The 16,595-nt window shown below is 41.0% G+C and overlaps 1 protein-coding gene across 1 annotated transcript in view; it reads left to right on the top strand.

Moving 5' to 3' along the window:
- Positions 1-3,916: 3,916 nt before the first annotated feature.
- Positions 3,917-16,595, top strand: part of sfxn5b (sideroflexin 5b) — a 183,071-nt gene continuing 170,392 nt past the window's right edge. Inside the window, exons 1-2 of the mRNA XM_048600776.1 lie at positions 3,917-3,973; positions 9,273-9,326. Coding sequence (XP_048456733.1) covers positions 3,917-3,973; positions 9,273-9,326 — 111 coding nt within the window. The remainder of the gene's footprint in view (positions 3,974-9,272; positions 9,327-16,595) is intronic.

The following is a 16,595-nucleotide window of genomic DNA, read 5'->3' on the forward strand; positions in this document are numbered from 1 at the left end:
CCCAGCAGTACCCATTTGTTCTCAATGTTTCAGTACAAAATTGTCTTGCAGCTCATGACATTCAGTCAGTTAGAAGCAGTAATAAATTTATCTGGAGCAGTAATATGTAGAAGGGGTTTGAGAAGATTGACAAAACAAGGAATTTGTTCTCTCAGAGGCTTGTGCGTCTTTGGAACTCCTTGCTGCAGAGAGCTATGGGGGCAGAGACCTTGGGTATATTTAAGGCTGAAACAGATAGATTCTTGATCATTCGGGGAATGAAAGTTTATGGGATAAAGGCAGGAAAGTGGACATGACAAGTGTCAGATCAGCCATGATCCTATTGAATGGTGAAACAGGCTAGAGGGACCAAACAGCCTTCTCTTGTTCCTTTTTCTTATGATCTTGTAGAACTTGAAAATTAGTGGTTGTGATATCAGTGGCAGAAAAAAACTTATTCATATTTGGGCTATTCTGATTAACAAAATTAACAATGAAAGCTGATAGATGAGGTCAGCTCTGTGCATTGTTGATGCGCTTCTACGGTGAAACATAACCTGTGAACTTTCACTGACCATTTTTACTTCAACAATGGTCAGTCAGGTGAACTGGAATGCTAATGGAAGTGTATCAAAGTGAGAGGTCCATGTTTTCTTGGCAAGAAGTGAGAAAATTTACAAAGAAATAAATCAAAATCTGGGATTTAAAATTTGATGGTTCAGTAACTTTAGATTGGGACATTGATTTCCTGCTCAGACGATGTCGCAGTACTCACTGCCTTGCTAATCAGATCACTGCAAATCAGTGCAACAATGGCTGCATGAGTGGAAAAATACAACACACGTTAGGAGGTTACAAACTGAAATGTTCAGCAGAAGTATATTCCAGCGATAAGAAAGAACTGTAGGAAAAGAGAGAGCCAGCCATGGATGTCCAAGGAAATAAAGGAAAGTATCAGATTGAAAGAAAACACATACAAAAAAGCAAAGATTAGTGGAAAACTAGTAGACTGGGAAATCTTTAAAGGCCAACAGAAAGCCACAAAAAAAGAGTTATAAAGAAATGTAAGATAGATTATGAGAGTAAACGAGCTCGGAATATAAAAACAAGCAGCAAAAGTTTCTATAAATATGTAAATCGTAAAAGAGTGGCGAAGGTAAACATTGGTCCTTTAGAGGATGAGAAGGACAATTTAATAACTGGGAATGAGGAAATAGCCGAGACATTAAACAGTTATTTCGTGTTGGTCTTCACAGTGGAAGACACAAATAACATGCCGAAAACTAATGGCAAGAAGGTTATAGCAGGCGCGGACCTAGACGCTATCATTATCACTAAGGAGGCAGTGCTGGGCAAGCTAATGGGGCTAAAGGTAGACAAGTCTCCTGGCCCTGATGAAATGTATCCCAGGGTACTAAAAGAGGTGATGGAGGAAATAGCAAATGCACTACTAATTATTTACCAAAATGCACTGGACTCTGGGGTGGTTCCTGTAGATTGGAAAACAGCCAATGTGACGCCACTGTTTGAAAAAGGAAGTAGACAAAAAGCAGGTAACTATAGGCCAGTTAGCTTAACTTCGGTAGTGGGGAAAATGCTTGAATCTATCATTAAGGAAGAAATAGCAAGACATCTGGATATAAATTCTCCCATTGGAAACACCCAGCATGGGTTCATGGGTCATGTTTAACTAATTTGGTGGAATTCTTTGAGGCCATTACTTGCATGGTGGACAATGGGGAAACTGTGGATGTGGTGTATCTGGATTTCCAGAAGGCATTTGACAAGGTGCCACACCAAAGGCTGCTACATAAGATAAAGTTGCACGGTATTACAGGTAATGTATTGGCATGGATAGAGGATTGGTTGACCAGTAGAAAGCAAAGAGTAGCGGTAAATGGGTGCTTTTCTGTTTGGCGGTCAGTGGCTAGTGGTGTGCCTCAGGGATCAGTGTAGGGACCGCAATTGTTTACAAGTTACATAGATGATTTGGAGTTGGGGACTGAGTGTGATGTGTCAAAATTTGCAGATGACACTAAGGTGAGTGGTAGAGCAAAGTGTGCAGAAGACACTGAAAGTCTGCAGAGGGATATAGATAGTCTAAGTGAGTGGGCAAAGGCCTGGCAGATGGAGTACAATGTTGATAAGTATGAGGTCATCCATTTTGGTAGGAATAACAGCAAAATGGACTATGTTTTAAATGGTAAAAAATTGCAGCACGCTGCTGTGCAGACAGACTTGTGTGTCCTTGTGCATGAGTCGCTAAAAGTAGGATTGCAGGTGCAGCAGGTAATTAAAAAGGCAAATGGAATTTTGTCTGTCATTGCTAGAGGGATGGAGTTTAAAAACAGGGAGGCTATGCTGCAGCTGTATAGGGTCCTGGTGAGGCCACACCTGGAGTACTGTGTGCAGTTTTGGTCTCCTTACTTGAGAAGAGATATACTACCACTGGAGGGGGTGCAGAGGAGATTCACTTGGTTGATTCCAGAGTTGAGAGGGTTGGATTATGAGGAGAGACTGAGTAGACTGGGATTATACTCATTGGAATTCAGAAGAATGAGGGGAGATCTTATAGAAACATATAAGATTATGAAGGGAGATAGTAGGAACTGCAGATGCTGGAGAATCCGAGACAACATCATAGGAGCAGAGAGGCTGACGTTTCGGGCCTAGACCCTTCATCAGAAAAGGGGGAGGGGAAGGGGGTTTTGAAATAAATAGGGAGAGAGTGGGAGGCGGATAGAAGAGGGATAGAGGAGAGGATAGGTGGAGAGGAAACAAACAGATCGAAGAGGGAATAGATAAGGTGGAGGCAGGGAGGTTGTTTCCGCTAGCAGGTGAAACTAGGACTAGAGGGCATCGCCTCAAAATAAAGGGAAGCAGATGTAGGACTGAGGTCAGGAGGAACTTCTTCATCCAAAGGGTTGTGAATCTGTGGAATTCCCTGCCCAGTGAAGCGGTTGAAGCTACCTCACTGAATGTTTTTAAGGCAAGGCTAGATAAATTTTTGAACAGTAAAGGAATTAAGAGTAAGTGGAGCTGAGTCTCAAAAAGATCAGCCATGATCTTATTAAATGGTGGGGCAGGCTCGAGGGGCCAGATGGCCTACTCCTGCTCCTAGTTCTTATATTCTTATGTTCTTATGTTTATTGGGTGAAGGGGTTCATCGTCTAGAGCATATGCAATCCAATGTAATTCAAAGGACTGGAGTCTAGAATCCTGGGGTATGGAAGAATCGAAAAGAGACAGTCCAACCACCACCACTGGACATTAAATGGCATTATCATCACTGAATTCCCCACTATCAACACCATGGGGTTTACCATTGACCAGAAGCTTAACTGGATTAGCCATATAAATACTGCGGCTACAAGAGCACATCAGAGGCTAGGAATCCTGCTGCAAGTAATTTGCCTCCTGACTCCCCAAAACCTGCCCACCATCTACAAGATATAAGTTAATGGTGTAATGGAATACTCCCTACTTGCCTGTATGTGCATAGCTCCACTACCACTCAAGAAGCTTGACACCATCCAGGACAAAACACCAATATTCAGTAGCAACAATTTGTATTATCTAAAAGATGCACTGCAAATATTCACCAAAGATCCTTAGACAGCACCTTCCACACCAGGGACATTCATCTAGGACAAGAGCAACACATACATAGGAGCACCACCACCTAAAAATTCCCCTCCAAACCACACAACATTCTGATTTGGAAATATTTTGCCACTCCCTCAGTGTCATTGAGTCAAAATCCTGGAACTCATTCACCAATAGCACATGTACTGCAGCAGTTCAAGAAAACAACTTACCACTACCTCCCCAAGAGCAACTAGGGACAAGCAATAAATGCTGGCCCAGCCAGCAAAGTCCACGTCCCACAAGTGAATAAATAGTGAATAAATAAATGAGAAACAGATCGTAAAAAGACATGTTAATGCCTGTTTATTCCGTTTTTGCAGGTTATATTCCTTTTGGGACCCCAATTGTAAGTATTTATAAGATGCACCTTGGTAAAGACTTTATGTATTTACAATGTCAGTGATTTCCTGGTACATAAAAACATAACCAGGAGCAGGAGGAGGCAATCTGGCCTTCGAGCCTGCTGCACCATTCAGTAAGATCATGGCTGATCTTTTTGTGGCCTCAGCTCCACTCACCCACCCTCTAACCATAACCCTTAGTTACTTTACTGTTCAAAAAATTATCCGTCTTAGCTTTAAAACATTCAATGAGGAAGCCTCAACTACTTCACTGGCAGGCAATTCCACAGATTCACAATTGTTTGGGTGAAGAAGTTCCTCCACAATTCAGCCCTAAATCTGTTCCCCCTTATTTTGAGGCTATGCCCCCGAGTTCTAGTTTCACCCGCCAGTGGAAACAACCTTCCTGCTTCTATATTATCTATTCCCTTCATAATTTTATATGTTTCTGTAAGACCCCCCCTCATTCTTCTAAATTCAAATGAATATTATCCCAGTCTACTCAGTCTCTCCTCATATGCCAACCCTCTCAACTCTGGAAACAACCTAGTGGCTGTCCTCTGCACCCCCTCCAGTGCCAGTACATCCTTTCTCAAATAAGGAGACCAAAATTGCACGCAGCACTCCATGTGTGGCCTCACCAGCATCCTATACAGCTGTAACATCACCTCCCTCCTTTTAAACTCAATTCCTCTGGCAATGAAGGATAAAATTCCATTTACCTTCTTAATTACCTGTTGTACCTGCAAACCAACCTTCTTTGATTCATGCAGAAGGACACCGAGGTCCCTCTGCACAGCAGCATGCTGCAATTTTTCATCATTTAAATAATAGTCCTTTTTACTGTTGTTCCTACCAAAATGGATAACTTCACATTTATCAACATCGTACTCCATCTACTCCATCTCCATCTCCTTTGCCCACTCTCTTAAATGGTCCATATCCCTCTGCAAACTTTCAGAGTCCTCTGCACACTTTGCTCTACCACTCAGCTTAGTGTCATCTGCAAACTTTGACATATTACACGTGGTGCCCAACTCCAAATAATTGATGTAAATTGTAAACAATTGCAATCCTAACACAGTTCCCTGAGGCACACCATTAGTCACTGATCGCCAACCAGAAAAGCACTCATTTATCCCAACTCTAAGCTTACTGTTAGTTAACCAATCCTCTAGTGACAATTTTCATCCCCTAACTTTGTGTACCAATAAAATCTACAATTGATGATGCCACCTGCATTGATCCATCATACTTGAGATGCATGACTGGTAAGTACCACAGGGATATTGCCTACTTCAGTAGTGGTCAGAACCAAATCACCTTTTACATCCAGCACTTATTTGTGAAAATAAAAACCATGATTTATTCACTGCACACTAAATCACCATCTTAAATTTTTCTTCTCCTCTTTGATTGGCACCTTCAACAGGAGATGGTCATCAATTCTTTGCCATAATGATTGAAACCATCTAAATAAAAACTGAAAGAACTGTGGATGCTGTAAATCAGGAACAGAAACAGAAATTGCTGGAAAAGCTCAGCAGGTCTGGCAGCATCTGTGAAGAAAAAATCTGAGTTAACGTTTCAGGTTCTGAGGAAGGGTCACTGGATCCGAAATGTTAACTCTGATTTTTTCTTCACAGATTGAAACTATCTGTTGTGCTCCTGCTGTTCTTATTTCCCTATGCCTACCAAACGTACACCACACTTCCTCTTGCTCAAGCCCTCGTCTGGTTTCTCTTCTATCTCCCCTTGGCTTCTCTGAGTTCATCTCACCAATGAAATGCAACCACTGCTTCATTGGCCCATTCACAATAAAATAGTAGCCACCCACTTGGCTTCTTGACCCCATGGCCTCTGAAACTTAAATGTTTCTCTGTCTTCAGGTCCTAACTTAAAAACGTTATTATCAACCTCCTTCTGCAAAATACACTCAATCACTGTTGTGATCCCAAATGATGGTATGCTGGACAAATGAGATCCCAGAATGAAACCTGACTTGATAGCTTTTCTGTTTAATTTTATTTATTGTTAGTTAGTTAACATGGTGATTGGTCACTGAAACATGTTTATACAATGCTGCTGATTTTCTGTAACAACAGAACATCAGTTTATTACATAAAAGAAGACAAACAAGTGATTCTGTTATAGGAAACAACTTGGTTCCCTTGCAAAGAGAAACTAATTTACTTTCTGAATTGAACTTCAGGTTTCTTCTAAACTTAAAGCTCTGAATCTTCTGTTCTGAAGTCTGTATAAACATCTGTTGACACTGCAGGAGTTTGCTAGGCACTTAAGTGTGGTCAAACGTCTGTTTGGAGCTGAGGTACTTAGGTCCCTGTCAGAATTATTTTCTGAACTGTTTGGTCAAATCTGTGAAGATGTTTTTATAAAGTACATACACCCTTCTTAAAAAAAAGTCCCAAATCCCAAAAATGATCTAACACAACTTTCATCACACCCTATGTCCTTCCAACTAACCATTCTCTCCAACTTTCTTTTCCTCTATAAATTTCTTGAATTTACTATCTCCTTCAAAATCCTTGTCTCACTTTAGTCTCTCCAATTAGATTTTTGCCCTTAGACAAAAGAACTGCCCCAACTAGACTCTCAAATTACATCTTATGTAAGAAAAGACATATATTGCTGAAGAGAGACATGAAATTGTAGCTTTTTATTTTGCATTTATTAGGACTGAAATGCATGAAAGAGAAATTCAGGACAGAAACAATAATTTATACAGCCTGAGAAGAGGATGCTGCTTGTTTGGATGATGGTTGAAGAGACACAGCTGGAATTATTAATTGTCAAGCCGTAGTTAACTGATTAAATGCACACCAGGCAGATCAGCTCTGGTGGGGCGTTTTCACAGGAATGCAGCAGCGATTGGCTGTCACCAGAGCAATTTCCTCATGGATTAAAAGCGTAATATGTGAATATGTTCTTTTTTCCTGCAAACAACAAGGCATTTTTTTGACATTTTAGTCTTAAACAAACATACCACTAAGCCATTGACATTTTTATTAGGCCACAATATCATGGCAATATAGATGTGCCACTTATGTTTGCATCTGTTTTCATCATACATGTGAGCTTACCAACTCACACGGTTGAGTTCAGTTTCAGCACAGCTGTGTGTGCGTGAGAGGTGTGTTCTCAGTGGAATGACCACTAACTTCCTATCTCTTGCATACTTCCAAGTTGTAGATGAAACATTTACTATATTTGAATCCACACCTTCATCTGAGAATTTCCTTAAACACCTTAGTAGGCTTCATCCTCTGCTCAAATTCACCTTTGAAATTGACCAGTCAAACCAAGCTCCATTCCTCAATGCACAAGTTGAGAAATCAGTCAGTGGATTAACTATTCCTGTCTAGCACATGCTGATATTCACTGGTTAGTATATCTGTTGGAATTCCTACAATTCTGAGGGGAACACGATCAGCCCTATTAGCAACCTTGCAAATACAGCCCTAGCCATTTGTTCATAATGTAAGCTTGATACACCGAAATAGGGCATATCAAAGCTACCCTTGTGGAGAAGTAATGAGCAGAAATGGGGTGACCATTGGCCAGATGCAGATGTTTTTAATGCAGTATTTCACCACCTGCCTTTGTAATCAGGCAATTATCGTTACCTTTTGTGTTAGAGGTTGGAAATTATCCCTTTATTGCTTAGGTTGTCCTCCATCCTTGGTAGCTGCAATCAGAGCACATCAAGTACATTTAAAGAGGTCGACCGCAAAACAGACATTGAGCCCCTTTTTGATAGATGCAAAGAAACTAAAATGCTGATTTGTGGAACAGTCTTATGATGTGAATACCAATATTGCATGTGGATGTCCACCCCTGAATGTGTGATTGATTTCATAGAAAACAAAAATGTCCAGTTTTCATACATTCTAGCTTTTGGATTTTGGATAATTTGTTTTTATTGCTTTTAATGCAAGAAACTCTCCTTGAGCCAAAGGAGGTGATATTAGGAGGGGTGACTAAAACCCTGGAGGTAGTTTTTTTTCATCAGTTTTGTAAAGGTGGAAGAATTGGAAGATTGCAGACACTTAGACCCAGATAGCTAAAGGCATGGCTGCCATTTGTGTGACCATTGGGATGTTCAAGAGGCCGGAGTAAGAAGTGTGCAGAGTTCTCTGAGAGGGAATTTTATAGAGGTAGTGATGGCAAAGGGATTTTAACACAAGCATAAAAATTTTAAATGAGAGATGTTATGAATCAGAAGTCGAAACCCCTCTGATAACTCAAACCGAAACACCCAGAGAAGCTCGCCTTGCCTCAAAATCTTTTGAAGGAAGTATAAAAAGTGGTATAACCTGCCTCTCACCTCCCAATCTATTATAAAGGAGTGGTTAAACAAAATAAAATTCTTTCACTCACTCTGTAATCAACAAGTAACAATTTATTTATCTAACTCTAACAGTGAGCAAATTAACAGAACTACTAACAAACCAAGCAACACCCACTTAACTACTAACTAATCCTGAATAAAACAAAATTGTAATGATATGGAAAAAATAAATTAAATTAAAACTTGATCTCTTGAAATTACTGCCAGGGTACATCATGCGAAATGCTCTGCACTCTCTCCACTAATCCTTGGTCGGAAACAACTTTCTCCATCGAATTCTTGTGTCTGGAAATTTAAGCTAAGAGTGCCACTGTACCTTTAGTTTAGATGATGGTTTTCTGAGAGCTTAGAGAATTCTGTGCAAGCCAGTGACTCTTTCTTTGATAGCTGAGAGCTGTTCTCTTAGCAGATGACAGTTGACTCTCACACTGATTTTCAATGCCATCTTCTTTTATACCCTTGATGGCCTAATAATTTCTAACAATAGGATTGGTCCTAAGTTGTCAAAACCATTAGATTTAACTTCAGTTGGGTTTTGGTATTGAGGGCCTGGATTAAATTAATTGGCTAAATTCAAAAACCTGTTGTCTTGGTAAAAATGCTGCTCAGCCTGCTAACAGTATAGCCTTTTAATACAATGTTTCAATTTCAAGAACTCTACAACTGCTGCTGCCTGCAAACATTTTTTTAAAATCTCCAAGCCTAAAAAACACATCATCTTTTAAAAGGACCACACACTCTCCTCCCCTATCATTTTATAAACATCAAATACTCTACCCAACTTTGCAACAGAGGTGTTCATTGACCAGGAATGAATCAAGAGTGCGTGGAAGGCAGAAGACTTATATTCATTTGAACCGTACATCTATATTTTAAGCAATCCAATACAGTTCATATATGGTTCACCGTCTAATCAGTCCCTCTGCTCTCTCTAGGTGGTTGGCCTTCTCCTCCCTCAGCAGACATTGGGGACTACTGTTTTTTGGCAGGTAAGGACAATTGTTTGGCTTTGTAACCATGTCTTGAGTAAATCACCGTATGTAGAACATGCTTTTGACAGTGTTAGAGAATCAGATTGTGAACAGTCTAACTGATAGGACTTTTGATCAGCAAGCTTGCACACAATACTGAAATTGGTGGGGTGGTAAATAGTGAGGAAGATAGCTTTAGATTACAGGAGGGCTTAAATGGTCTGGTTAAATGAGCTAATCAGTGGCAAATGAAGTTTAGTCAGGAGTGTGAGGTGATGCACTCGGGCAGGATAAACAAAGCAAGAAATACATGCTGAATGGTAGGACCCTGGGAAACACCAAGGATCTGAGGGACCTTGGTATGACCTTGGACAGCAGTCCCTTCAGGCATTAGGCAGTTAAAAAACACATAATATACTTGTTTTTATTACTGGAGGCATAAAGTTTAAGAGCAGGGAGGTGATACTGGAACTGCATAAAATGTTAGTTATGTCACAGCTGGAGTATTGTGTGCAGTTCAGGAATCCACATTATCGAAGGGATGTGATTTCATTGGAGAGGGTGAAGAGGAAATTTATCAGAATGTTGCCTGGGCTGGAGAGCTTCAGTTCTGAAGAGAGATTGGACAAACTGGGGTTGTTTTCCTTGGAGCAGACTCATTGGGCCAAAGGGCCTTTCTCTGTGCTGTAGATCCCTATGATTCCTTCGTTCTTGACCACCATTTTGCCAAACCTAGCTGGTTTCTTTCTCCTTCTCTCCTCATTTTGAATATGACTGTTGTCAATACTCCTCAAAGTTTTCTGTTTTAGCTAATGACAACACTAGAGAAATGCGGAGAAATTTATTTATTGAGAGAATAAAAATTGCAGGAGGTGGTTGAGGCTTAACAGCTAATACTTTCCAATAGGTGACCAAATGAATGTGAAAGACAAAATAGAAAGATAAACAGGCTGAGGTGAGATATATAAAATTTATGTGAAACCTTCTGGACTAGTTTGACTTACGTAGATTATACATCTCGGTATATTCTACGTAATTCACACGCTACACTCCGGCACTCCTCATGATATCCTAACAGTGCCAAAATGACAATTAATGACACTATTTCCCACTCTGCAGTATTCAAGCTATTGCCATCTGCCTACCTCAATGTGTTTCACCTAATGTAGACACTACGATCCTGCTTTTAGACCATAAGATATAGAATTAGGCCATTCAGCCCATCAAGTCTGCTCAGCCATTCAATCATGGCTGATATGTTTCTTAAACCCCTTCTCCTGCCTTCACTGCATAACCTTTGATCTCATTACCCACCAAGAACCTGCCAATCACTGTCTTAAATGCACTTGGCCTCCCTAACCTTCTGTAGCAATGAGTTCCAAAGGTTGACCACCCTTGGCTGAAGATATTCCTCCTCATCTCACTTCTAAAGGATCATCCCCTTACTCTGAGCCTGTGGCCCCAGGTCCTAGTCCCTCCTACTGGTGGAAACATTTTCTTCACATCCAATCTAAGCAGGCCTCTCAGTGTTTTCATAAGTTTCAATGAGACAACGCACATCCGCCTAACCTCCATCAAGTACAGACCCAGAGTCCCTAACCACTCCTCATATGACAAGTGCTTCATCCCTTGGATCATTCTTGTAAAATTCTTCTGGAACATCCTTCCTTAGATACGGGGCCCAAAACTGCTCACAATATTCCAAGTGCAGTTTGACTGGAGCCTTAAACAGTCTTAGCAATGTAAGAGCCTTCCTGTTCTTATATTCGAGCCCTCTCGAAATGAATGCAAACATTGCATTTGCTTTCCTAAATGCCAACTGAACCTGCATGTTAACCTTAAGAGAATCCCAAACTATGACCCCAAACTCACTTGCCTTCACCCATTTAGAAAGTAGTCTACACCTCTATTCTTCCCACCAAAGTGCATAATCTCACACTTTCAAACTTTGTATTCCATCTGCCACATCTTTTCCCGCTGTTCTAGCCTGTCCAAACTCCTTCTGTAGCCTCCCAGTTTCCTCAACACTACCTGACCCTCCACCTGTCTTTGTTTCATCTGCAAACTGAGCAACAATGTCTTCAGTTCCTTTGCCCAGATCGTTAATGTATAACATGAATAGTTGTGGTTCCAACACTGACTCATAGAACACAGAACATAGAACAGTACAGCACAATACAGGCCCTTCGGCCCACGATGTTGTGCTGAACTTTTACCCTAATCCTAAGGTCTATCTCACCACCACCCCTACTTTATACTATCATCCATATGCCTATCTAATAGCTGCTTAAATGCCCCTAATGAGGCCGACTCCACTACCCTCTCTGGCAATGCATTCCACGCCCCGACCACTCTCTGAGTAAAGAACCTACTTCTGATGTCTCCCCTATATCTACTTCCACTCACTTTAAAACTATGCCCCCTCGTAAGAGCTACCTCCATCCTAGGAAAAAGCCAGCAGAACTCCACTAGTTATTGGCTGCCATCCTGAAAAAGACCCCCTTTATCGCTCCTCTCTGCCTTTTTCTCGTCAGCGAATCTTCTATCCATGCCAGTACCTTGCCCCTGACGCTATCTTATTTCGCAACCACGTTTGTGACACCTTATCAACGACATTCTGGAAATCCAAATAGATTACACCTTTTGGCTCTCCTTTGTCTAACTTGTTTATTATCTCCATAAAGAATTCCAACAGATTTGTCAGGCATGCTCTCCCCTTAATGAAGCCGTGCTGACTCAGCCCTATTTTACCGTGCAGTTCTAAGTATGATGCAGTTGTCCCTTATTAATGGACTGTAAAATATTACCAATGACTGAGGTCAGGCTAACCTCTTCATCACTCATTCTTTTATAGGACTTCCATTCCGTACAATATCTCCCTTCCCCCCATTAATATTCTCTTCCTCGCAGAATGGCTCATTATCCACTTCAAAATAAAAAGAAGCAATATAAAGTATAGGTCCAAAATATTAGTTGAACCCCAAATAATGGAAGAACACAACCAGTGTGCCAGTGTGACTGCATCTGTTAATTGAAAAGATGAGTCATTTCTGGATACCCACATTTGCCTCCTGAGCCAATAGCTTGTTTAATGTCAGGAGCTATCAAGTGGGTTCTGTAAGAAATATTGCAAAAATTGAGAAACAAAAACAGAAATTGCTGCAAAAACTCAGCAGATCTGGCAGTATCTGTGGAGAGAAAGAAGAGTTGGCGTTTCAGGTCCAATGACCCTGAAAGTTTTTGAGAAGATTTGTAGCTCGGGTTGCGGATGAGGTTGTAGATTTGCTCGCCGAGCTGGTATGTTTGGTTGCAGACGCTAGGTAACATCATCAGTGTGCCTCTGGTGAAGTGTTGGTGTTCTGTCCCACTTGTTATTTATATGCCTCGGTTTGCTGGGGTAGTTGACATCACTTCCGGCTCGGCGAACAAGTCTACAACCCCAATGATCCTTCTTCAGAACTGAGATTTTCCAACAATTTCTGTTTTTACTTGTGACTTCCAGCATCCATTTTTTGGATTTTTTTGTTGCAGAAGGTGACATCTACTGGTAAACAGTGATTACTGAAGGAGTCAAGAGTTATTTGGTGCTCAGTTGTAAATTGTCTTTACGTATTTTTGTTATCTACGAGGTGAGTTGGACCATCAGCTCCAGTAATATTGTGTTGAATTACAATTTTTAATCTCATGTCTAGCATACCCCCACTCTACCATCATGATAAAACAGGGGGGAATCACTACTGGTATACTAAGAACAGTAAGAGAGCATGCAAGATAGAGTCAGTTCTTAGTAAAAAAAATAAGTTGCCATCCTGGTGGAGGTGCAACATAGGAATTTATGCATGTTAAATAATGGATCTGGCCAAAGTTCTGCAATACTGCTACAACCAGTCGTAAGTGAATCACAGAATTCTAAAACTGTTAAGGTGCAGAAGAAGGTGATTCGGCCCACCGTGTCTAGACTAGCTCCCTGCATTTTAACAATGCCAATCTCCTGCCTTTTCCCTGTAAACCTGCACATCTTCTTGACTGCCTCAGTTGAATCTCCCTCCACCATAATTCCAGGCAGTGCATTCCAGACTCAAATACTCACTACGTGAAAAGTCTTTTCTCAAATCACAATTGCTTTTTTTTGCAAAACACTTCTGGTTCTCAATCCGTTTATGAGTGGAAACAGTTTCACCTGATCCACTCTTTCCAGGTCCCTCATGATTTTAAGAATTTCTACCAAATCTCTTCTTAGCCTTCTCTCTTGGAGGAAAACAGTTTCAAATTTTCCATCTTACCTCACAATTGAAGTGTCTCATCTCAGGAACAATCTTATAAATCTCTTCTACACTCTGTCCAATGCATTTGCATCCTTCCTGTAATGTGCCTAGAATTGTACACAATACACCAGGGTCTTGTACGCTCAACCTTCGATAACCTTTAATTCCCATGTCTAACAAGAAACTATCTACTTCCACCTTAAAAATATTCAATGATTCCACCTTCCCACCATCTGAAGCAGAGATTCAAAGTCACACAGTCCTCTATGGGAAATAAAAACTTCCCTTCATCTCTACCTGAAAAGGTGGCCTGCTAATTTGTAAATAGTGTCCCTAGTTCTGGACTGACCCACAAAAGAAAAGATACTTTCCACGTCCACCTTGTCAAGATTATTCAAGATCTTGTAAGCTTTAGTCAAATCATCCCTCACTCTTCTGAATTCCAGACAAGCTGAAGGAAGAGATGAGCAGGCTGTCAGGGAGATATAGGAGTGGGAAAAGCAACAAACAGGAAGGTTAATAGAGGCATGAAGACCAGGATAGAAGGCCACAGGCAGGAGAGTTGAGAGAAGAGAGTGGTGAGTGGCAGAGAACAAAGAGGTGGTTATTGCGGGAGGCGGTGAGTGATGTGACAATTTTTTAGGAAAGGCTGAAGATGCACTGTAGCTACACTGAACGAAAACGGGGCAGGGCTATTTGGGAAACTTCTCTAATTTACACACCATGCTGAATGAAAATGTTTTTAGAATGTACTTTAAACAGGAGCTATGTACCCCACAGAGAGACAGCATCCAATTCCTTCTGATATCATTGGTGTTTTCAGAACATAGATACGGAAGTAGGCCATTCAGCACCTCAAGCCTACTTCATCATTTCATAAGATCATGGCCAATCTGTGGCCTAATGCTATATGCCTGCCATGGGCCCATATCCCTTGATACCGTTACTTAATAACAATGTGTCTCTCAGATTTAAATGTGACAATTGAATTAGCATTGTTTGAGGAAGAGAGTTCCAAACTTCCACGACTCTTTGCCTGTAGAGGTGCTTTGTAACATCTCTCCTGAATGGTCTGGCCCTAATTCTGAGACTGTGTTCTGTGGTTTTAGAATCTTCAATCAGTGGAAATAGTTTATCTTTATCTACCCTGTCTTTCCCTGTTAATATCCTGAAGACCTCAATTAGATCACCCCTTAACCTTCCAAATTCTAGAGAATATGGGCATAATTAGTCTGATTTCTCCTCATAACTTAAACCCTGAAGTCCAAGTATCTCCCTTGTAAACCTGCATTGAACTCCCTCCAAGGCCACCCTTCCTAAGGTGTGGTGCTCAGATCTGCTCACAATGCTGTAAGTGGGGTGCAGCTAGAATTTTGTATAACTGCAGCATAACATCTGAATACTTATACTCCAGCCATTTGGAAATGAAAGCCAGCATTCCATTAGCCTTCTTGACTATTTTCTGCATCTGTTCATGGCATTTTAAAAAGCTGTGCAACTGAAACCCGAATCTTGTTGGACAGTCACTGTATATAACTTTGTGCCTTCTTAAAATACCCTGATCTATCCTTTTTCGATCAGAAATGGATAACCTCACACTTGCTTGTATTAAAATCCATCTGCTACAGATTTGCCCAGTCACCTAATCTGTCAATTTCCTGTTATAGTTTTATGCTGTCATCAACACTATCTACAATGCTGCCCAATTTTGTGTTGTCACCTAATTTGGATGTTTGACTTTTTGGCATTATCCAAGTCGTTAATGAAATTGTGAATTTTGTGTTTTCAAAGCTACTAATATATAGCTGGCCTAATGAGGACAATGTAACCGCTGTCAATTGGCATTGAAAACCAACCTGGTTTACTCATGTTCTTTAGAGAGGAAAACATGCCATTCAGGGTTTGAGTGAAGATTTGTAGCTCGGGTGCTGGTTGTAGATGTTGGTGTGTTCGCCAAGCTGGGATGTTTGATAGCAGACGTTTCATCCTCTTACTAGGGGACGTCCTCAGTGCTGTGAAGCCTCCTGTGAAGGCAAGACAACAGCCATCAAACCTTCCAGCTCGGTGAACACACCAACATCTAAAACCTGACATCCTTTTTTTTCCCTTTATTCATTCACGGGATGAGGGCATCACTGGCCAGGCAGCATTTATTGCCCATCTCTAATTGCCCAGAGGGCAATTATGAGTCAACCACATTGCTGTGGGTCTGGAGTCACACGTAGGCCAGACCAGGTAAGGATGGCAGTTTCCTTCCCTAAAGGACATTAATTAGTGAACCAGATGGGTTTTTCTGACAATCGACAATGGATTCACAGTCATCATTAGATTCTTAATTCCAGATATTTTATTGAATTCAAATTCCACCATCTGCCGTGGCGGGATTCGAATCCGGGTCCCCAGAACACTATCTGGGTCTCTGGATTAATAGTCCAACGATAATACCACTGGGCGATCGCCTCCCCACATCCTTAGTAGCTCTGATCTGTATGTGACTCCAGACTTCCAACAATGTGGTTTATTTTTAATTGGGATGAGCAATAAATGGCTGAACTAATCAGAGATAGCTTCATCCCATGAATGAATTAAAATGAAAATACAGTAAGCTGGATAGGGACACTGTTGGCAAGCCTGTCACTTACTGCCCATCAAATGATTGTGATGAAGGGGCCTTCCTTATGGACTGCAACAGTAGACAGAGTTCCAGGTTTTTGACCCAATGATGATTGAAGTATCAGCAATTATATTTCCAAGTTGAATGATGCTTGACTTGGAAGGGTCTTTGAAGGTGTTGTTCCCGTGCACTTCTTCCCTTGTCCTTTAAAATGCTGATGTTTGTAGTTTTGGGAGATGCTACAAAATAACTCTTAGGGCAGTACTGCTGGGTATCCTATAGAAGTGCATACCTCTCCAATGACACAAAGGTTGGTGGAATTGCGGATAGCGATGCGGAGAGTCAAAGAATACTGCAAGAAATAGATCTGTTGGTAACTTGGGCAGAGAGATGGCAGATGGAGTTTAA

This window comes from Rhincodon typus, chromosome 1, assembly GCF_021869965.1.
Source record: "Rhincodon typus isolate 14 chromosome 1, sRhiTyp1.1, whole genome shotgun sequence".
Taxonomy (NCBI): Eukaryota; Metazoa; Chordata; class Chondrichthyes; order Orectolobiformes; family Rhincodontidae; genus Rhincodon; species Rhincodon typus.